Raw genomic sequence first — 23384 nt, 5'->3', positions numbered from 1 at the left:
GAAATATGAGCTATCCTGTTGTTGAATTTTTCTTTTTCCATAAAGTTCTGAGCTAAAAAAAGTTCTGATACTGAACAAATTGGTCTAAGGTAAATAAAATTGATGAAGATAACGTGACTTGGTTCAATTTCATTGATACAACATAAACAGTTATTTTCACAATCTAATCGTAGCTAATGATAACGGTACAAAGTTTATGTACTTTTTTTAGCTCATCCCTTACGAGTTAATATCATCATGAACTATCATGTTAACAGAAAAATGTGAAAATATTTATGATAATATTTATTTGTTTGTCTGTAGTTTTCTCAGTTTATGTGATAACTTGAAAGAGGAAAAGTTTCTAATGAACACTTATCGATAATATTACACCAAACAGTCAATTTCTTATGATTTAATTTCCTTGATGGTTTCAATCAATTTACCCCTTTAACCATTTAGATAACGTACCTTGGAAAATATAAACACTCAGAGTTAATCTTTTCATCTCATCATCATCTGAATCAATGAATGAATTTATTTCTAATGTATAAATATACTTGAGATATTATCTTAACGATCATTTTATTTTCAATACTCATCATCATGATGGAAACCGATAGTCTGAAATGATGTTTATTTATATTCAAATGTTTCCATAGTTATTATGAAATTCTGGTCAATTGGAAAAAGGAAAACATCAACCAAAGAAAAAGTTCAATTCTAATCATTATTATTATTCCTCTTTTTACCAATTCTATTATCATGTTGTTCTGTACATTGATACTTGATTGATGAATTCATTGATGTGAACTATGTTGAAGGAATATAATATAAAAGATTATAACATTGTTACAGAATTAGATATGTGATATCTGATTATCCTTTTAATACAAAGTGTCCACTACATGGGTGATGAGTGTCCATTATCATGAGAGTCGTTACCATGGTTCATGATAACATAACCCATAAGCTTAAGATTTGGGATTAAGGTCAATGAATAAGAGGAGCATTGAAATTGTCTCGTTGAAAATTATCAACTGATTATTTGACACTGAACTTATTCAGATCTTTTCTCAAAGCCTAACAATATCAACTTTAAGACGGAAAAGGTGACAGTTTAAGGAAAATGAAGATTAAGACCCAATCAACAGAAACAAAATCAGAGACAAAAAAAGAATAGAAAGAGAATAAGAGGAGATTCTCTTTGAGACAATTAAAGGAATCTCTCAAAAAATGATTCTTTAAGAATTTTTTTCGATTCTTAAGTGAGTCTGTGAATTTTGAAAATTTTGAGAAAATTATCTAATTCAAACCTCGCGCAACGAGTTGAAGATGTCGCACGAAAAATTTTAGGTTTGTTTACATTTAAGAACCAAAACAAAAGTAATTAATCAAAGTAAATCTATTCGATTTGAAATTTATCTAAAACTATTTATTTTTTGATTTTGATCATTTTTGATTTAGAATTTCACAATTTAAAGGTTTCACAGTTCATAGAAAGAGTATTTTGATATGATTTGGTTATAGCTTTCGGATTCAGTTGTGATAAAAGGGTAAAGACTTGATTTGATAAAACAGATGAAAATTTCGTAGTAAGATAAATCTGGTAAGAAGATAAATTTGCAATGAGATGAGTTTGAGTAAAAAGATAAATTTCGTAAGAGATCAATATTGATGAGGAATAATAATTTGAAATTTGACAAAATAAAGTGAAAAAGGATTAGTTCCAATCCATTGGTTGTACTTCTTGACTGTAATCCATTGGTGTTTCTTGTGAATTATTGACTTCAATTTTTTCTTGTTTTTCTTGATTTTGTTGATTTTGTTCATTTTCTTTGTCATAATCTTTTACCTTTGGTTCTTTCATGAATTCAACCTCATTGTTAACACCTTCAAATGTGATTAGCTTTTTGTCACAACCGATTTTCAAGCTAATTGAAACTAAAAGAAAAAATCAAATAAAAGGTAAATTTTTGTAGTCTTAATCAGAGTTTTAACTTTAACGAAAAAATTAAAAATTAGCTCGAAATTTGTAGTTAAAAAACACAAAAAATGAACAATTAACTTACATTTGATTTGATTGGTTTCCATTTTATGATGAAGTTGAAAAAATCAAATGAATAACAATGGAAAATGAAAACCAGAAATTGAACCACAGAGATTTTGATGAAATAACAATTTCACAGTTGAAAATCACTTTGATTTATATCAAATCAAATAAAGATGAAGATAAAATCACTTAATTATTTGAATTGATTAAGAAAAAATTCAAATTAACGGAGAAAACAAGATCAAAAAAGAGAAAAGAGAATAACAAATGTCACTTTAAAGGTCGAGAAACACAAAGCAGCGTCTGAAACGAAAAAGAAAAAGCTATTGTTTTCGAATTCGAATTTTTTGTTGAAAAAACATCTGTTACCTTTGGTCGCTATTTATTCATTAAGAATTGATCTACGATATGATTCTTGTGATACTTGTGGCTAAAATCTTTGCTTTTGATTAAAATTGATTTCCCAATTACTGCATCAGATGATATGATATAATTCAAAACATTAGAATCAAAATCTTTCTTTATCTCTTTGATATGATCAATTTTAAAAGAAAAGATTCCAGTTTCACCTCGAAAGTCAATCTTTAAATCTGAAGTTTCGAGCTTTTGTCCAACGAAGTAAAAATCACTCTGTTCTTTGATTATGTATTGGACTGAAATATAATCACCACCGTTGGTTCGAAGAGTAGAATTGTCACGTTGTTTATCTTTACAATAAGTTCTTGAAGAAAATCGTTGTCCATTGATTGTAATTGATTTGCAAAATTCTGAAAATCTGTTGAACGATCTTCCTGTTGATTTGGTTATTTTCCTGAGAGTTTCTATTTTCTCCATTGGGGAAAAATTTGCTCTCAAGAAAGTTATCCGAGTTGCAACACTTTCAACTTTATGTTTAATTAAACCAAAATCTGCTCATTCTTTGGTGGTCAAATTCCAATATGAAAGTCGATTTTCCAGAACTTCGATATATTTAAAATCACTTATAAAAGTACGAACCAGACTTGGAGCAATATGAGAAGATCTTCTCACTTTTTCTTTCAGTGCTCCCATATAACTCTCCAAAGGATATGATGAGACATTAGAGCATGGACCTAGATTGTATAGCGAATCTGGTAAATGAGACAAGATATGTAGGTTATAAGTCTTGAAGGTATTGCCGTAAATTGATATTAGACCATGTTGAAACTCTGAGATCAAATTCCGAATCTCTTCTAATCTTTCTGTAGTTATTGGTCCACAATGAGAGAGATGGTAAAGTTTAATCAAACAGCTCAGGTTATTTATAACTCGTGGCTTCAATAATCCTTTAACTGACGGTAATAGGTAATATACCAGAAAATTTTCAAATTCTGAAGATTTCCAAAATTTCACTTGATCTAAATCCCATGGAACACGATTCATATCCGATGGAACCATGATTTTCGTGATTCGATTCGAAAGCTCACTTTTGAATGAATTTTTGTCTGTAAACTCTTTCTCAAATAATTGTTTTCTTCCATCTGTTAGCCAACCTTTTTTTATAATTGATCTCAATATACCTAACACAACACAATGCATCGGTTCCACTGATACACCAGAAACTATATCAAAGCTTCTCAGCTTTAATAAGGGAGAAGCACCAATTAATCCTTTGAAACGTTCATTATCTGTCGGATTTTGACCGGATTCTAATGAATCTGCAAAGTCAATAAAGTCTTGATGTTTACGAGAAAGATCATTGAGTTCAGATTGACTTAAAATGTTGAAACTTCTTGCACGATTTTCAGAAGATGCTTCAATTTTGCACCAATCACATCCATAAGTATGATTGAATTGTCTCACAGATCTTAGGTAAGCTCGCATTGGAGCATCAGCTATCAGTGCAATAACATGAAAAGTCGCGTTGAAAGAATTTGATTTTGTGTACCAAACAACAGGTTCATTTGCTAAGCTTTCCAATTCTTCACAAATAGGGGTAAGATATTGCTCAACATTTGGTTTCGATTTTCCAACAAAAAGACCAATAAGAAAGAAATGTTTTTTTCGAAAATTTGGTTTCAGCTCATTAATTGATGCTAGTATTGGGAAAATCTTTACACTAGACGAGTTACCAGCAGCCACTTCATCGGCATGAAGGGTTAATGTTAATCTTTTAATTCCATCTATTTGAAGTTGATCTTTCAATCTGTTAGCTTGAAATGCTTTACAAACATCATCGACCGATTCGATTTGATCTAATTCATACCAATTCGAGTCTTTGATTGATGGCAAATGAGATTCGAGTTGTTTTCTCAAAGGCATGTGGAGAAAATACTTATTCTCTTTCAATTTGGGTGAAACTTGTTGACCATCACAATCGTACAACTTATAATCTTTTGGTTCTCCAATATTTGGACCATGAATATGGCCTTTATCACAAAGAATAAAAACTTGAACATCATTTGATTTTGATCTCTTGTCCCAAAAGTAGCGAATATTAGGAATGATTATCGGATCATCCGAATACCTTTTATTCAAATTGTTGATTAAGTTGACCATCATTTCAGCTGTTGTTAAGTTTAAGCTTAAATTTGAAAGCATCGAAGCAAAAAAAGCTTCTAGATATTCTTTCAAAGATGGATTATGAAGATCACTTTGAACTATTTGATCAAAATCTGAATCAGAATTTAGACCTTGCTCATCAGGATAAATTGTTGTAGATTCGGTTTCAGTTTGAGAGGTGAATTGATTATGGGAAGCACATTGATGATTAGGGAGAGACTCTAAATATTCACTTTCTTGTTGAAAATGGCGTTTCCTTTTTCTCCGATTAATTGATCGAACTGATTCCATTTTAATTCAAACTTAAAATTTTCACTTATAATTAACTGATTAACTTTTATAAAACTGATTAATTAACAATTAAACTATTGAATTTAATATTGTTTATTCATTGACCTTTCAAAGAGAATAGAACAAAACAATGTAAAATGTTCTTTTCTACGTTACCATGACAACACTTGTAGCGAAAGGGGAAGAAACCGGAAAAGGAAGGATTAAAAATTCTATTCTTTTTAAATCATTTTTTCTGCTCAATTCAAAGTGAAGGTCGTTTTTGTTATTCTTTTCTTTTTAATTTTCAATTGTGATTTTTTTTAGTTTTTCAATTTTTCTTTTTTACAAATTGTTATTGAAACTTTGACTTTCATCAAATGTCAAAAGTATTCTAGAGTTTTATGGACTTGAGTTTTAAACGAAAGAAAAATACAGTTTTAGTTGAAGTGAAAAAGAAAAATCGTTTTTTCTCCAATAGAATTTACAACCAAACAACGTTAATTGGAACAATGTGTTCACTCATGGAAAACGAAAAGCTTTTAATTGCTCTTTGTACGATAAGAGATAAAATTTTCGGTGATCAAACTATACCTTTCGGTTTCAAAGTTCACGAAGATCTCATTCCATCTAATATTGCACCGCAACACTTATCATATAAGAATTTGGTTAAAATCTCAATCGATGGAAATTATAAACCAGTAGCTGCTTTGATCGTTGCTGTGGGAAGTAAGTGTGAATATTTATAAATTTCTATCAGATTTTAAATCTATTATCTTTTTATCAACAGGTGATTCGAAAGAGTTGATGAGTGCCTACAAGAAGTTCTTTAATGACCAAAAAGAATCATTTTCAAATTTATCGTCTAAAATAAGTCATTGGTTTCCAGCTGACGAAATTGTTATTACTCCGAATAGAAAGACAAAATCTTTAGCCACAATATCAAGAAGCGATTTCGAAAATTTTTGTAAATATGCCAATATTAGTGGACAAGAAGTCAGCCAACCACTAGCATCAACTCCAACATTACCATCAAAAAAAAGAGCGAGCAGAAACATTGTTACAGTTGATCTCGAGGATGAACCATGTGAAACATCAGATAAAAGATCTAATTCTCATATGCAAAAAAGTGTTGATTTATCAAAAGTTAAAATTGAACCAACAGAAAGAGAAGACCTCATCGCTCAGTTCGATTCAAGTATTGGTGGTTTAAAGGAAACATTGGGAGCTACTGATGGCAATTCACCTAAGGTTACTTTTATAGCGAAAATTGTTTATTCCTTAGATTTGCTCTCTAAGATATTGATCAATGGCCAAATCAGCAATCAGAATTTTGCTGGTTCAAGTTCTAATACCTATTATATAGCAGCTTTTGATCGAACTTACGAGTCTGGTAACACAACGTATATCGAAGGTCTTCTACCTGTATTGACGAGAAATTATCGAAAAGCGATCAAATCTCTACCGAGAAAGTTTAAAGAAGCCAGGCCAACAGCTATAATCACCAAGTTAGTCGCTAATACTTTTCCGAAGCACTGGTTACAAACAACTTTAAAAGGATCAGCGGGAAACAAATCATTGATTACCATTTGGAATCACCAAAATCCTCTAACAAATCCTTGTTCTGGATCTTTTGAAAATGGTCTAGGTGATGCTAGATTGAAAGCAATTTACGGTGAGTTATATATATTTCTGAAGATTTTTATTCATTGTGCGTTTTCTTCTAAGATCATTCCGTCCGTAAATGTGGAAAGTTATTCTATGATATATCAACCGAAGAGGCTTTGACGACTGCTCTTGGTAAAGCTTTACACTATCGTCGTTCAAGGGTTCCATCTAGATCAACAAAGGTCGGAGTTGATGATGAAGATTCCGATAATTCCGATTCGGAAGAAGATGATCAAAATTCTGATGCAGATGAAAGCTCACATGCATTAGATCAATTAGGTGCTTCCACTCTTAATGTCAGCTGTGATTCAGAAGAATCGGTTAGATTGACTCGCGGTGCAGCTAAAAGAAAACAACAGAGATATGATTCTAAAAAACAACCTAATCCTGTTCGTCTGAATAGCAAACAAAAGACTCAAGATAAATTTCCAAATGATGAAGATAAAAGCGATAAAAGTTCAGGAGAGGAAATCGAAAAAGACGAAGTAGATCGAGCTTCTAATCTGTTATTACCAAAAAATACCGAATCAGCTATTGATACAGCTAAAGGAGATGATAATCAAATTTCAAATCAAGTTAATTCAAATAAGAAATCTGTTAAAAAACAATCTGGAATTTCATCATTGAAATGTGTTGCGATCTTGCAAGATATCCCTTTAACTCAAAATTTACCTGCAGATCTTATGGAAAAAAGGTCACAATCGTTTATCCTTTCAAGTACCCCAGATCAACAACCTACAATAGTTGCTAATACCAACTCAGTTACGAATACTGATGCTAATAAGATCCCAAAGAAAAGATCTTATGCTGAATCCTGCTCTTCTACTGAGAAAAGATCCAGAAAAGATGACTTGGTTTCTATTCCCGATGTTTCCGAAAGTGACACAAATCAAGAAGATAAAATTCATCAAGGCCTTAATTTTATTGAAGACGATAAAAATAAAAAAGAGCTGAATGATATTGATGAAGAACAGAGTGGAAATGAAATCATGGAAGAAGATCAAATCGATGAGCAAGAAGATGATCAAATTGATGAGCAAGAAGATGATCAAATCGATGAGCAAGAAGATGATCAAATCGATGATCATGAAAATGATCAAACCCATGAGCAAGAAAACCGAGGTATTGGTAAATCGGAAGAACCAGATCAAACTGTTACACTTCCACAAGGAGAAATCAAAGATAAAGAAAGTTTTTCATCAAATCAAATTGATCCTTCACCAAATGGAAAAGTTTTTCTTGAAGATTGGATGAGATTTCTTGATAAAAATACAAGAGATTCTATTCTAGCTGCCAAAAGGAAAGCAATCTCTGAATCAAAAAACTAGTCAAAGTCAAAAGACTCAAATTATTGCAAAAAAGTAAGATCTTACTTTTCTCCATTACGAAATTTTTATGCTACTAACATTTTATCTTCTCTAATTGGTCAATTCAAAACATTACCAATCAACACAACTAACCAATACTAATCCAATTTGAAGTACAAAGTCAAATTTTCAATCCAAAATGTAACCAAAAAAGAACAAAATTTAGTTCAAAATCATTGCAATAGGTAATCCAACAATTAAATCAATTATACTTTGTTTTAACCTCAATTCGATGTTTTTGTCAATACATGAGATCTGGTTTAGTAATTTCAAAGATTATGTCAAAACAATTCTCTTCGTTGGGTCTTGTTTCTAAAAAATCTAATTTCAACAAGTTTCTGAGCCAACGATTTGATAAAAATTGTCCAAAAAAAAGAAAGTGTGATTTTCTTCAAAGTGATGAGTCTAAGGTTAAAAAAACCGTTCCAAACATCTTAGTGCCAACAAAATATTCAACTCGTATCGATCGTGTTATTGATCAGCCTGAACCAGGCTCTGTGATTAATCGGAAAGCTGAACTAACTGTTTGCTTAACCGATAAATGTGATGATGGAACCGAATTTGGAATAGTTTTACCTTTACTACTAGATGGCAAAAATGAGCCAATCAAACAACCAATTTTGATCAAATTCAAAACAATTATTTTGGAATCCATGGGGTTTGAATTTCCATTTAACGAGTTTTCAAACTCGGAAAGAAACCATTTTGAACTTGAATATAAAGGTCAAATCATGACGGTACGATTTATTGCGACTGGGGGTGAGTACTAAATAATTTCCATTTTACTTGACTGTAATTAATTATTTTGTCTGAATATCTTTTCCTTTTCTCATAGCTTCACCTCTTGACGTTCAAATCAGCTTACAAGCAAACGTTAAAGAAAATCCAGAGTGGAGATCTTTAAGAAAAATGATATGCTTAGGAGATGATTCTTTGGTCAATTTGACCCATAAGCCTTTGCGAGAAAATGATGTTCCTTCACAACTTATACTAGGCCAATCAGCTTATGATGATCTCATAACAAAATTAACGTGTTCAAAATCAAGTGTAAATCAACGTTGTTCATCGCCTGTACGAGAAGCTCATAAATATGATGCAGTTGGATGTTGGGACGAAGCTCTTCCTAGTGTTGCGAGTGAAGATTTTGCTACTACATGTAAAGAGATTAGAAAAGAATCTAATCAAGAATTCAAATCGAAGTTATCAGAAGAAGATAAATTCATCGAATTGAAGATGCAAATGAAAGAACTGACCAGGAAAAAAGTCACTTTATCAGAAATGGACACAACTGGCTCAATCATATTGACAATGATTGATATTATGACTAATATTACAGATCTATTGGACGCAAAGAACCAGAAAGCCATTCAGACAGATTATGTTGTCCCAGAAATTGATAAAACATATACATGCAAAGCAAAGGTAAATTATCTGTTGTTTGATCTTTGTCTAGATTAATACTGATACTTTAATCTACATATAGAATCAAATTTTTTTGGAGGGTGTTATCGAAATCAATTTAGATTTATATAAAGATGCGTGTCGTAGAGCTAAGCCTGGTAAGCCAAATTCGTTTGCGTATTACCTGATTAATCTCTGCTTCCCACAAGCATACTACAAAGGTCTGATTCTTGGAAAAAAATTTCAAACCCAACAAGATATTGAAGAGCTTCGTCGACAACAGAGTATCGGAGAAAAAGTTAAACTTCCGTTGCTTTATGCTTGGGGATTCGATGATCCTTTTAACAAGCCTTATGATGGTGATTTTGATCATAAAAAAGGACAAGAAAGAATAAGATCATTCATAAGTACGATAATATTAATCAATTTAAGAAGAACAAATTTTATCCTTTCTACTCTTTTTTCATAGATCATCTTTACAGAAAATCAGGATTTTCGCGATACTCAGATGACATGGAAAGTAGCGTTCGACGACAAATAAATAAAATTCTCTACGCCGTAAATACACCGAAGAAAATACCAAAAGACTTAAACAAGAATAAAAATTCAACGGAAAAAGACCCTCTGGTTGATGATGATGAGGATTATCTTGATTGTTTTGATGTGAATCTTTTCAAATCTAAATGATATTGTCTAATTTTGTCTTACAATTTTATTCTAATTTTTCGATTTTCCAAATTTTCTACAAGAAAATAATAAATTTACTTTTCGATTTTTATCAAATTTCGACAATATAATTTATTCCAATGAATTGAATTAGATATTCTCAATGAGAATAACAAATTCTATTATTATTGGAAAATTAAAAGGTTCTTATTTTTAGATAATTTTCAAATTATATCCATTTTATTATCTTTGCTGAGAATTTGATCTGATGAAAATTTATTGATAAAAATCAATCCAAATAATTTTCTTTTGGATTCAAAATTTACCACTAAAAAAGATTCATTTGAGAATCATTTTCTTTCTCAAATTTTCTTTAACTTCGAGAATCTTTAAAGAGTCTAAATGGCCAGCAAGGTTAATTTTGAGACTCTTTAGAGAATCTTCTCTGTTGATTGGGGACTTAATCATTTAGTGGGCGAAATGAAAACTCGGTGAAAATTAACTATTCAATTTCTTGATACTTGATCAACTGAGAGATAATTTTGACTTTCTTTTTAATTCCTATTCTTTTAGGTGCTGATACTTTAAGACCAAGTGATTGTCCGAATAGTATTGAACATTGTTCAAAGGATATGAAGACAATTCTTAATGATACAAGATTCACTTTTGCTCAAAACGATGTTCAATTGGATATTTTATGTCTGTGAGTAATTAACAAATTCCAACTGAATTATTATCTCAACGGTGAATCAAATGGTTCTCATTATTTCAACTGTCACTCTAATGAATAAATTGTCCGATTGGATAAACGATTAGTCTTTTTGATTCGTTCAAACATCTTAATTGATCAATATGTTGACTTTTATTTAGCTCTCGAATGAATCGAATCAATATAAATTATCTTGATCATAAATAAATTTACAATTCGTATAATATGTTTGGTTAACAATCGAAATGTTTTTCTGGTTGAAAAAACTGTTGGTTCATTTTATCATGAACAATGAGCTGAACAAATGATGATTTTTGTAGTAAAAAAAAATTCTTAATATTGAATATCATAGAATAATCATCGCCCAGGGAATAGTGATTCTATCATGAAGAACTCATAGAAACGAACACAGTTGAATAGAATTGAAGGGGAAAAAAAGAACAAAATTTCTTCTTCATTTTATCCAATTTCTTTCCAATCAGAGTGAAGAGACAATAATGATAATAATAATAATAAAATAGAAAATGTAATAACAAGATGATATTTTTCATTCCATTTGAATCCATTCTGAATGATTCATTAACCCAAACAGTTTTCGTGTCGTCTGTTTCTCATGATAAGTTCATATTCAAGTGTTTACATGAAAATTTCATTCTCTACAAAATGAAAGATGGAAAACCTGATGATTACCTTTAGATTCTTTAGATATTTCTGTCTACACTTCTCTTATTATCTTATCCTCAGTATCTTTAGCATCCTCATCTTTTTACCATACTCAAAGCCACATCCACAATCAACCTAATTTTATCTTCAATATCTTATATATATATGTGTACTTTTTTTTCATTATCACTTTCATTCTGATAGTAATTGACTTGTATTGTTGTTGTGGGTGTAATGAGGGTGAAGAAGTTAAATCAACAAGGAAATGGATCAATTACAAAAGGATGAGGATGAAAGTTTACTTTGGAAATGATGATGATAATTTTACGAATCTAATATTAGACGAAAAGTTTGTTTTATTCAGTTTTTTGGCTTCGTCTTCTGTTCATCAAACTTGTTGTTCAATCAATTAGTGAATTCTATTAGGTTGATAGCATCGAAAATAAGGGAAAACTAAAGTTCTCAGACTCATAAATAACTGTATTCATCTCATGGAGATGTTTAAATCTTCTGAGTGAATGTTTATTTCCATGATTCCATTGATATATATACCTAAAGATATATCATGGAAATCAGAAATCAGTTTTATCTTCTCCATCTAAATGAGTATTGAACTTGTAAAGTTTGTTATTATATTGAACCTTTGACATGATAATCAGAATGATAACAATTTCCTCATGAATTGAAATGAATCTTGAAAGGTTTGATATCTAGATCAATGTTAAAGGTCAGTTATTTTTAATGATAATTTTCAGCAACTCAATTTAACTTATACATGTATTATTCAAATGAACAGAATTTCTGAATTTACATGAACTTTATCGTTTAGATTGTTTAATATTCATAGAGAATAGGAAATAAAGGATTTTTCTCTTTCTCTCTCTCTCTCTCTCAAAATCAACACAGAACTCAGAACTATTGTACTGAACTTACAGACTCAATCGATTATCTAGAATCTTAGTGAAACATTTCCCTCTTCTCATGCTACTCGAGGTTAGATAATGATAAATATAATAAAAGATTTGATTAGCTTATGGTATCTAAAAGATAATCAAAGATTAGAAGAAACTTTTATGAAATATTAGTCTCAGAGTTTATTTAGATCTTTCATCGTTTCTCCCATGTGACATTTTATTTTATTTAGTCAAGTATAAAAAATTGAATGAAGATCATATCATGTAACTAAAATATTATCAGTAATCCCGAGTATGCAAATTATTCAGTCTCAGAAAAAAAAGAATAGAAAAAAAAAATTCTGATTAACTGATTAAATGAACGAAATGTATCACTAGTCTCATCGGAAGTTTTTCTTTCTCATTTTTCATATTCAATCACGAACCAATTCCCTGGGTTGATAGCATTTCGAATAGTCTAGAACAATTCTAATAAAAGAAAAAATTCCAAAAGTTTAATAATAATTACATTGTTCGATAATTGGTCCAACAAAGTTCTTAAGGTTGATCATCAGAAAATAAGGCCATTCGAAGTTTTCTGAGAAATGATCGCGATGAACATCGAAGTTTGAAATTTGTATCAATAGTTTGAATGTTTCTCGATTTACAACAATTAACGTTCGCAGAAAGTAATTGATTAAAGGCTTTTATATGATTGATAATAACGATTGATTAACATGATATCTAAATTTAATAATCATTTGATTTTCTTTTAGATAATAATAACTTACCTGCTAGTATAAAGTGACATCTTCAAGTGCATGAATATCATGAATATCATGAGATATTATAAGGGTTCCTGGAATTCAGATCTTAATCAAATAAATAGTTCTTATCATATGATATTGAATTGTTAATGAAACTAAAAGAGAGGTTTTTATAATTAATAACAATTTAGATGACTGATTATTGAGTAACTTATGTAGGCTTGATATCAGCTGAAATAAGGTGACAATTTAAGTATTGTTGATGATTATAATTAGACATTATTGATCTTACTCATTGTAAAGACAATAAGATAAATTAATATTGACTTTTTACTTGTATCTTTTTTACCGCTGATGATGATGATGGTGGTGGTGGTGATCAAATTTGCGATTAAATTGTTTTGTTGGATGACTGTTAACTCTTGTTGGGATGATTACAGTCATTTAAATCGTTCCATTACCTGTATCAATAAATTCATTGAATGTGATTCCATGTCAACCCTGAAAAAGGATTCAATCAATCCTATGCTTCATCTAATGGACAAACTGTGTTCAAAATCATCCAAGTTCAGAATAGGTAAGAAATCATTTACACCGATGAAAGTTTTGAATGAGAGTAGCTGGTGGGGTGGAACATTGGAAAGATAAAGGGGTCACATCAGAATAAGATGAACACACTCTCGATTTATATTTAAGATGATGAGAGAAAATTGTGACACAAAAGGAAGATGAAGATGAAGGTACCATCATCTTAACTCCCATAAGATACAAGGAAGAAGATGAAACAGCAGAAGGAGAGAGAGAGAGCTACAAGATGTATTGCTGAGTATTCCAACTTTTTGATACCTTACTTGCCACTCTCTTCAATAGGAACCTCGGGATTCAAAGTTACCATGAGAATCATCATTGGTTTCCTTGTAATAATAAAAAACACTTATGATAATCAGAATAATAAAAGTCTTTTCCAATAAATTAGCCTTAATAAATTGTTTCCAATGTCTTAACCTTTACCCCATCTAAAGGGAGTAAAAACATCATGAAACAGAAGAAAACATTCAGATGATTTAGAAAAATTCGATGAGTAAAGAAAATGCAATAATCTTTTAAGAAGATAAAATAAAATAGTTCTCTTCTTATCATCTTATATATATTTCTTTCTTTTTATTCCTTTTCTCGCAATTTATCATCAATCTTCCATATTACATCTTGATCATCTCTCTCTCTCTCTCTAACTGTATAAATTCAAATTCTGATTCGTGATTATCTTGTTTTCTTTCATCTATACCCAGAATACCTGAAGCACGCTGAATGTTATCACCGATTAGCTCCAGTCTATGAGAAATGTTATCAATTATATTACATTAGCGAAAGGAAAAGGGGTCAACTTCAACGTAATATAACGGACTTCACTCATTTACTCCAATGGTGCTGGTAAGTTAATCATCATAAAATAATCAATATCTCACCGATTCCCACCTTCCATCCCAATTAACTCTTTTACGATTTAAAAGTTTCTCCAGTTCAATAATAATAGCATTGAAACCCGATCTTGAAATTAGGGTTACTACCTGTTAACCAGTCAATCTCTTGGGTAATCATGTTATCAATCAATAAATTGATATACGATAAGAAACTTATCGTGAAAACAATCAATTGATTATAATCTATGATTTCAGATTTGATCTGTAAAAACTAACATAATGATTATTTGAGTGCAATAACTTTCAGATTTATCGACAAATATTAATAATTGATTGACTTTTACGTTGATTTAAGTTTTAAAAAAAAAGCTTTTCCTTCATATTATTATTGTTTGATTAGTATAATTAACTTCTAGAATTAGTTTAAAATTAACTTTGTTACTCTTGAGATTCAGAATGTATCAGATTTTTGGTTTTCTCTGATTCTTTTCACTCATCAACATCAGTTGATTAGTTGATTAGGAAAAATTAATCATTTAAAAAGTTCCCATTGATTGATCAGAGTTTTTACCTTTTTTTTACTCCAATTAGTTCATAAATTAGGATTTCTTGTTGTTTATCACAATCAAATTCCCATGAGACTGTAGTTATTATATATTGATGATAATCATCATCATCATCTCTCAACATGATTACTGTATACTCATTAAGAATCATCAAAGTTGATGACCATCATGATGACCATTAATGATTATATGAAATTGAAGATCAAGTTTTCCCAAGAATAATATTTAACCTTTTCCGTTGTAATTGTCAATATATGAAATCTAATCAACAATCAAAAGAGATTATAATTAACCTTAAATCATGTAAATTGCTCAATGAATTAGGTACAAGGGTTAATAGTTATTACTCTAAATGATTATGATTAATATTATATCAAGAATAAATTGTCAATGTTCAATTTGTGTCTCTCATTTTCACGTATATTAATCAATAAAATTGATTATTAATAATCTAGTCTGTTGATTGTTGACTGAATCAAATTAAACCATAATGATAATCAATTGTTCACAAGCATTTTCAATTAACTATCAAATGATTGACGAAACAAAAATCATTACCTGTTAATATATTTGTTTACTAATGATGATTATTCATTAATTGTATTGTTGATTTAATTAATTTAACACCAGAAAAGATGATTAACATTTAACGGTAAATAAATGCAGAGAATCAATGAATTTCTAATTAATTGATTATATTGATTATCATTTAGAATCCATTTTGAATCATTAATTTGAAAAGAATTTACTTTTAATTGTTAGTTAATTACTAAATTGTGTTGAGGAAAAAAAATCAGTTGGTAGTTACTTATAGACAACAATTACCATCATGTTTAATCAAAGTTAATTAAATTTGGATCGACTTTAATAGTGTTGATTAGATTTGTAATCATTTGATTATTATTGGTAAATTTAATTTAACTGAAAGTAAACATTAATCAAATGAAGGAAAGTATTAAAGTTTAATTGTTGTTAACCAATTGAAGTTAACGGTTAATTGTCTTGTAATGGAAAGATTAAATTTCTTAACTTGGTTAATTGTTTGTGTATTAATATAAAAGGTAAACCTTAATTACTATTTAAATTGTATGTAGTAAAAAACAAAAGATTTAGCAACAAATCACTTTAATCAACAAAGGTAATCCAAGTTGATTATTTTCTATTAGAACAATTAACTAATCAAAATGATAATATTAATAGAATTTTTTTTCTCGACTAAATTGTTTTAATCACAATTTGATTGTAATTTTATTCTTCTACCAATTTCCAACGGAAATAAAAGTCTCAATTAACTATTACCAATCGTAATTAGTGAGAAAGTTTTTCGAATCACAATTAATCAAGACAATCGATGGCCGAGAATAATCAATGATTAAGATGAGGAGGACAATTTAATCTCGATGATTGTTGATTAACTGTCTTATCTGGTGCTTTATGGTTTCATCTCTTTTTGTGTGTTTAACAAGTTAGGGTAATACTGAAGCAATTTAATTATCATCAATGTTAATAGACTAGAATAGCCTGAGGGTAAACAGAATAACTTTCAACAGCATAGACACTCAATTGAATCATCAAACCTTGTTTGACATTAGGTCTTAATTTACCTTTTCCTCTGTTAACTTTTTTTTTTCATTCTATTGTTTTTCTATTGATTAAACATCAGGTTAACCATTAATGTGCTTATTTGGTGAGACTGGGATGTGAAGGTGGGACTTTGTTGATGATGGTGATGAAAAGAGACCAGGAATTAGTCTGGATTAGGCTTGAGGCGATTGAACAATTTTTACGCTTCTCTCATTATCCAAACAATTTACAATTTGATGAAAGATAAATTGTCAAATTTTCTTTCGATTGTGTTGATTTACCTTCTTCTGGGATTAGTTTATCATCACAATATAATCTTAATCATTTTTATCGTTTTTTTCTTCACCATTTTCATTTCATCAATTCTTTCTCATCTTCATCTTATATATACTCGATTTCACGATAGTATGAGTTCAATGTTTTTCGGTTGTAGATCTTTTATTTTATATCCTTAATCACGTCATTTAATCTTCCACTAATCTGCCAATTGTTTTCTTTTTTCTTCCATGTTACCTGGTTAATCTTGTTGTGGCTTTTTCCTTAATCCCGACCTAATGGTTACCTTTATCCTTGTGCAACTTAAGTAATTACAAAAACCACCGAAAGTGCACAAATGATCCTGTTCGAAGAGCCTGTGGCTCTGAGGCTGCCAATCTTGCCGAGCAAATTGTGATCATTAGCCATGGTCATGATGCTCTCGATAATTGTCCTAAAAATTTGTCATCATCAAGTTGTCTTGTACATTGGGATTCGCTGGGCTTATTGGCCAACACAACTTATCATAAAGACGGTAATATGGACTTTTTAACGAGCGAAGGTAAATTTCTCTATCCTGATTATACTTCCGGGTCGCTTTCATCAATCACAATTAAAGGTTCAAATGGAAAAAGTGGAAAAACTTTTCTAGGGAAACTTTTCTCAAAATTATCAGTCTCATTAATCCAATTGATGAGTCTCATGGTGATCATCATAATCCACGGTGATTTAAATTTCATCATTGATTCATTGACGATTATTAAATTATCACCGTCGGTATCTAGACAATTAACTCCATCAATTGGACCGCCGATTTCACCACGACCATTGTTACTAATGAAATCTTTTAATCCGAATGGCCTAGAATCTGATATTAAAGGAAAATCATCACAATCAAAGACATGATGTAAATCACAAATGATTAGTTTCGCTAATTATTTGGTAAACAAAACAATTCTGGATCAAAGGATTTACCTGAAGACACAATTGTCACCAAATTTTTTCAATTGATTGTTGACAACTGTTAATATTTGTCTCCAGTTGATTGACAATTAAAAGTAATCGTTATCATTTATAAGAAACAATTTTTTTATACTCAAGAAAAGAGAGTGAGACCCAAATGATTGACAATTTTTCAACAATCAAAAAGAAAACAAGACAATTAACTAATCACAATCACTGACCAAATCTAATTAAACATCTAACTATCTGGAAAGTGTCACAATTAAATCATATCAACTTTCTGTTTCTGATTACAATCAACCATTTAAATGGCAATCGCATATCATAACAATCAAATCTAATCAATCACTTTATAAATATTATTATCACAAATATGTAAACATAATCACTTTCAACTCTTTTAATTGTTATCAAATTAAATTATTTTAAAATCAGTTGAACAATTAAAATGAAATCAGTTAAATGGGAGACAAGTTGATCAATCAAGATTATATTTGTTTTCCTTAATTGTTGCTGCGAATGTTAATTTTTCTGTTTATACGAAATTAAATTATTGTATTGGATAAATTGCTCGTTGATTGAGTAAAAGTTATTGTAACAATTAACTTGGTTGTTTAATCAACAACTTACATATTGAAATGACAATCATAAGAAAGGAAAAGTTTTCGTTAATTTTGATTAGTAATCAGATTTGTTTGTTTCGAGTTAATTAATATTTTCATGGTTTAAGAATCCTGACAATCAGTAAATGGTGAAGATGATGAATACAAGTGGCTCCTTGTCATCTTCAGGTTAATCAGAATTAGATTTTTCCTCCAACAATCAACATTAATCATCTCTAACTACGGTCAAGGATCCAAGGGAATTGCAATTAATGGCGATGACAATTATGATTATAATGATGGTTGATGAGGTTTTTGTTTTGTTCTCATTGAATTGTGTCATTAACAATTAATTATGATCAAGATTCCACTTGAATGTTGCAGTCAAAATAAAAGTCTATATCAGGAATTGTTGAATCAATGGGAATGATAATTAATTTAGATGAATAATATACAGCATTAAAAATGAATTAACTGATTACTTTTGAGTAGTTATTAGAATTTTTATCATTAATTGATTAATTTACACTAAATATTTTGTTGTTGTTTGGGTAGAGTAAAAAGTTTGCAAATTTTTCTAGTTAATTTGATCATTTGTGATTCAGTTTATCACTATAACTGGTGATTGATATAAATTGAGTTTTGTTTTGCCATTTTTTTTACAGTAAATTGCCTAAGGGGATTTAGGAAAATATTATATTAAAATGAGTTATTGTAGTAAATCAAATTGATTCAGGCTTCAATATTAATTTATTTGTACACACTCATGGGTTTGTATTGCATGGGGAGAGTAAGATAATAGGAAGAGACGGAAAGAGGAGAAAGGAAACAAAAAAAAAGTAGAATACTAGAGAGAGAGAGAGAGAAATGAAGATGATGAGGATGAAAGGGGAAGATGCAATATCGTTTAAAATGAAAATAACAATTTTTCATTTTGTTTGTTAATGAAAATTTTTGTACAACAATTTAAAGTTGGTCCGAGCCCATTTTGCTTCAACTATTCAGATTTCAGAACTTTTTTCTTGAATAGATTATAGAGAACAAAGGAAGAAAGAAAAAGAAAGAGAGAGAGAGAGAGAGAGAGAGAGGAAGAAGTGACAAAGTTGATGATAGTAAAGGTGTGTAAGTGATTTGTATGCTCTTTCCGAGAGCTTTCGAAAAAAAGATTTTCTGAGCAAAGTTTTCTACGAGCTAAAAAGGAAAGGAATACAAATGGTAAAATCATGAACCAAGTTGAAAGAGTTTGCAAAGCAACTCAACATATGATTCAAATTGAATGTGTATTTATAGATGATTTTTGGATGATAATTATGATGATTGGCTTGAATGAGTGAACCAAAGATGAGTCGCTTTGAGTGGAAAGTCTTTTTTATCTCAATCAATTAGAGGGATGGTGATGACAAGAATGATTTGTTTTCTCACTTCGTTCCAAATTAGTTTTTGTTTTATCCTTTATGTCCAGTAGATAATTAAAGATGAATACGATTTGACAAAATTTTTCTTCGATATATTTATATATATATATACTTTTATCTTTTATTTCCATCTAATAGCGTCGATTGAAAGATCCACGGGAACCATGTTGAGGTGTTTTCCAATTTCTACCTGGACCGGTATGATATGAGTTTGGTGGATGTCCAGGGTATTGCGAATTAGGTCTTACTGGACTCATCCAACGTGGTTCCATATTACGAGCATCTCTTGATGAATGATGGTGACGTGATGGTGGTGTAAGTCGTGATCGATTGTTACCTTGCTGTCGAGGACCATATTGTTTATGAGGTGATACTGGTGATAACGATGAACTGTTTGCAATTTGATTAAGACTCTCAGGTCCACCCAGTTGACCCATTGATGAACCTGAATAAAGGTGATCTTCACCAACAATACCCTCAGAGTTTTGAGTTTCAATGACTTTCAAAAAACGTTGACTTTGTAAACGTGAAACTGGCTCTTCATCATCAGAATTACCCAATTCCATATCAGATGGTTCAAAATTTTCATGAGCTTGTTGACCAGAGGTAAGATAACCTTCATATTGGACTGTTTGTACAGGGACAATTGGTTTATAAGGTTCAGCCCCTGTAAGCTCAGAGTCCGTTCTTGAAGAGACAACTGCTTGAATGGGTTGTACTGTTTCACTTTGTTCAACTTTATAAAGGTCATTCGGGGCCATGGTAGCTACGACTGATTGATTAAGGTGTGAGTAATAATCATAATCATATGTTGGATATAAATCCTGGGACATTATGGCAGCTCCAACACTAGGAATTGGCGGAGGTGGAGGAGGCGGCGGTGGTGGCGGAGGTTGTTGAATTCCACAAACCTTTAAGAGAGAGAGAGAGAGAAATTTATATTAATTAGATTACGAAAGAAACAATTAATATAAATCATGGGAAGATAAATAATATTGATTTCTAATGGACTTTCAAATAATAAGTGCAAGTATTTTTCGCAACTTACAAGTGAATCGCCAAGATTAGGTATCGGAGGAATCGGTGGAGGTGGAGGCGGAGGTGGTGGTGGTTGTAATGTTGACACGAGAGTCGACTGAAGATGAGGAGGTTGAGATGATCCCAGCACAGTCTAGAAATTAATGCGAAATCATAAATTAAATTTCATATCAACAGAAGCTACAATCTCTAATTACCTACTAATCATAAACAATAAATTAAAACTGATTAATAAACTAATCTAATAATAATACAGTAAAGTATCAAAACTAATAGTAAGTTTAGATGGTTTTATTATCTGCTTACCCAATCAAGTGATGAAGCAAGAGCTGGATTAATACCAATTGCTGCTTGAAGTGCTGGAGGTAAAGTAACAGGGGCTGGATGGGCATATGAAGGCTCAATTGGTTGAACAGCTGATCTATTTGATACCAGGGGCATTCCTTGCATAAGATTAGATAACCTCTTGTCCAAACTACTTATGGGCTGACCATTGGTCCCCTCGATAGCGGGTAATTGAGGACCGTCGTCTGAATTGGTTGGTGAGGGTGCATCAGCACAGGGTGAGGGTAATGGAGAGGGTAATGATGTTTTTGATTCGGATAACTTTTTTTTAACACTTTTCACCCTTTGGGCGAAATTTTTGTACGCACTGGCGACTATTTTAGCTTCACCTTTTTGAGTTTCATAGAAAATTTCACTTTTCTCAAGATATTCAATGAGATCATTTCGAATTGCAATTTCTTTCTCTAAGGTTGACACTAAGGATTCCATTAATTTAGTTGCATCGTCAAAATCTTTACTATATTGTTCCCCATGACTTTTATCTTTCAGATTATTAAGAACTTCTTTACTGAGAGCATCAATTCGAGATGAATTAACTGCTTCAACTTTCTGTTGACGAGCTGCTTCAATCTTTCGCGCTCGCTTAATCTTCTCAACCAGTTGAGATAATTTAAATTCTGCGACAATCTTGGATGCAGAAGATACTTTAACAGATGATCCAGTTAATAATGTACGAAGTTCATCAACAAATTCAATTGGATAAATGTTCCTCTCCTGCCAAATATTGAGAACACGGTTTATATTAGGTCTTATTTTATCATCTCGGACTAATTGGATAGCATCTCGAAGGATCTCCTCAAAATCTCCCAAATAACCAGGTATATTTTTCTTCTTTGCATGTTGGACAACATCATTGGCTAAATAGAATAGTGTCAATCGGTGAGATATTTTGCCTGAGGAAAGAGAAAAGAGAAAACAAAAAAGGAAACATTGAAAAAAAGATTAGAGCTTTGAAATTGATGAGAGAAAATTAGTAAAGTCAATTAATCACGGAAACAATTACACAATTAAAAACTCGCTCTCACTTGTCATTTGAATGTTGGGATAGAATGGAGAAGATGAAAAATAATAAACACTGACAGTGGAGGAAAAAATCAATGATTAAATTGATGAAATCGAGATGAATTACTAAATTAGGAGTCAATCACAATATTCAATATTTAGGTCACGTAAAAATTGACCTGCAAATGATGATAATTAACTGAAAGATAAACAAAAATAGTATTTTGATTAACACTTATTTGAGTCTGTAGATAAAAAAATATTGGAATAAATTAAATAACTTGTCATGATAATATTAGAATATTTTTTAAGGTAAAGAGCGTGAGCTCTGTTGTGATAGACAGAAATTTGATATTTAACTTTCACTGACAAGACTAAACAATAAGTTGATTATCTTAGGTAGTTTTATAATTGTAAACAATAAGAAATTGATGGAAAGCCCAAAACCACAAGATTAACAAACAAATAAACACATAAAAACATAGAGAAAGTGAGAGAGTAACACAATTGAATGAGTAGATACCTTTTTCTAATGCTTTCATCCATAGTTGGACAATCCGTTTGTGGTGACTTTTGTGATGAAGTACCCATAATGATAACGATTGAATACTGTCCTGTGTATTTACACATGAATTAAGCTTCTTTTCCAGTGATGTTTCATTGAGGTTCATTTCCCAATTGCTGTGGAATCAACAAAAATTAAGAATAAAACAAAAAACAAAACCAAAAAACCAAACAAAAACAGAACTGGTGTGAACCACACGAGTGAAAATGGAAACACCGAACCAAAATAACCGAATGAACAAATCACTGAATACCCAGAGAATCACAACAATAGTTCAATAAGTGTTTCAAATTATCGTTAAATCACTAGAATGGAAAGTTAATCATTTAAATATAAATAAAGAAAGTAAAACACACCGAATGAAATTGTTAAAGAAAATGAAAAAAAACAGATGATTGAAGTTCTTGGGGACCGTTGATAAAGTGAATTCGGTAATGACCAACCTTTTCTTTCCTTAATTAAATCAACCAAAAGTTAATTTCTCCAAATTATCATTGAACAATTTAACAATAATTCTACTATTACAACTCTCCGTTAATATTCAACTCTTTTTAGAAAAAGAGATCATGATTAATTGATCGAAACAGTCGATTCATCTGAGATTAAATGTCCAATTATGATTCTCAATTGTTGCTCGATTGTTAATCAAATGTGCAGATTAATCACTCGATC

The 23384-nt window shown here is 30.6% G+C and overlaps 2 protein-coding genes across 3 annotated transcripts; one reads left to right on the top strand and one right to left on the bottom strand.

The window, feature by feature from the left end:
* Positions 1 to 8135: 8135 nt before the first annotated feature.
* On the top strand, positions 8136 to 17831 carry LOC128393439 (uncharacterized). Its single transcript, XM_053353627.1, has 9 exons — positions 8136 to 8616; positions 8693 to 9279; positions 9341 to 9665; positions 9728 to 9913; positions 10498 to 10627; positions 13397 to 13533; positions 14246 to 14387; positions 17112 to 17344; positions 17824 to 17831. The coding sequence occupies exons 1-9, from the start codon at positions 8136 to 8138 to the stop codon at positions 17829 to 17831; spliced, it is 2229 nt and encodes a 742-aa protein (XP_053209602.1).
* Positions 17832 to 19078: 1247 nt separating this feature from the next.
* LOC128393404 (regulation of nuclear pre-mRNA domain-containing protein 2-like) lies at positions 19079 to 23262 on the bottom strand. Of its 2 annotated transcripts, XM_053353583.1 has the most exons (4): positions 22671 to 23253; positions 21107 to 22038; positions 20811 to 20933; positions 19079 to 20673 (listed from the first exon to the last, which is right to left on the bottom strand). In XM_053353583.1, exons 1-4 carry the CDS (start codon positions 22816 to 22818, stop codon positions 19894 to 19896), a joined length of 1983 nt encoding a protein of 660 aa, XP_053209558.1. In that variant the 5' UTR covers positions 22819 to 23253; the 3' UTR covers positions 19079 to 19893. The 2 variants fall into 2 exon arrangements, with proteins under 2 accessions (XP_053209558.1, XP_053209565.1); XM_053353590.1 differs by lacking the exon at positions 20811 to 20933 and having other exon boundaries at positions 22671 to 23262.
* Between the last annotated feature and the right edge of the window lie 122 nt (positions 23263 to 23384).

Source organism: Panonychus citri, unplaced genomic scaffold (genome assembly GCF_014898815.1).
Source record: "Panonychus citri isolate SS breed McGregor unplaced genomic scaffold, ASM1489881v1 Contig00013, whole genome shotgun sequence".
NCBI lineage: Eukaryota > Metazoa > Arthropoda > Arachnida > Trombidiformes > Tetranychidae > Panonychus > Panonychus citri.
This window is presented reverse-complemented; position numbering and strand designations above follow the sequence as displayed.

What these genes read in the sequence shown, in the direction of transcription:
- LOC128393439 (XM_053353627.1), top strand. Translation starts at nt 8,136, where the DNA reads ATGTCAAAACAATTCTCTTCGTTGGGTCTTGTTTCTAAAAAATCTAAT. An exon ending in CAATTGGATATTTTATGTCT is followed by an intron (nt 10,628 to 13,396) that starts GTGAGTAATTAA and finishes GGATGATTACAG; the next exon opens with TCATTTAAATCGTTCCATTA. An exon ending in CATTTACTCCAATGGTGCTG is followed by an intron (nt 14,388 to 17,111) that starts GTAAGTTAATCA and finishes GTGCAACTTAAG; the next exon opens with TAATTACAAAAACCACCGAA.
- LOC128393404 (XM_053353583.1), bottom strand. Translation starts at nt 22,818, where the DNA reads ATGAACCTCAATGAAACATCACTGGAAAAGAAGCTTAATTCATGTGTA. An exon ending in GATGAAAGCATTAGAAAAAG is followed by an intron (nt 22,039 to 22,670) that starts GTATCTACTCAT and finishes CTCTTTCCTCAG; the next exon opens with GCAAAATATCTCACCGATTG. An exon ending in CTAATCTTGGCGATTCACTT is followed by an intron (nt 20,674 to 20,810) that starts GTAAGTTGCGAA and finishes TCTCTCTTAAAG; the next exon opens with GTTTGTGGAATTCAACAACC.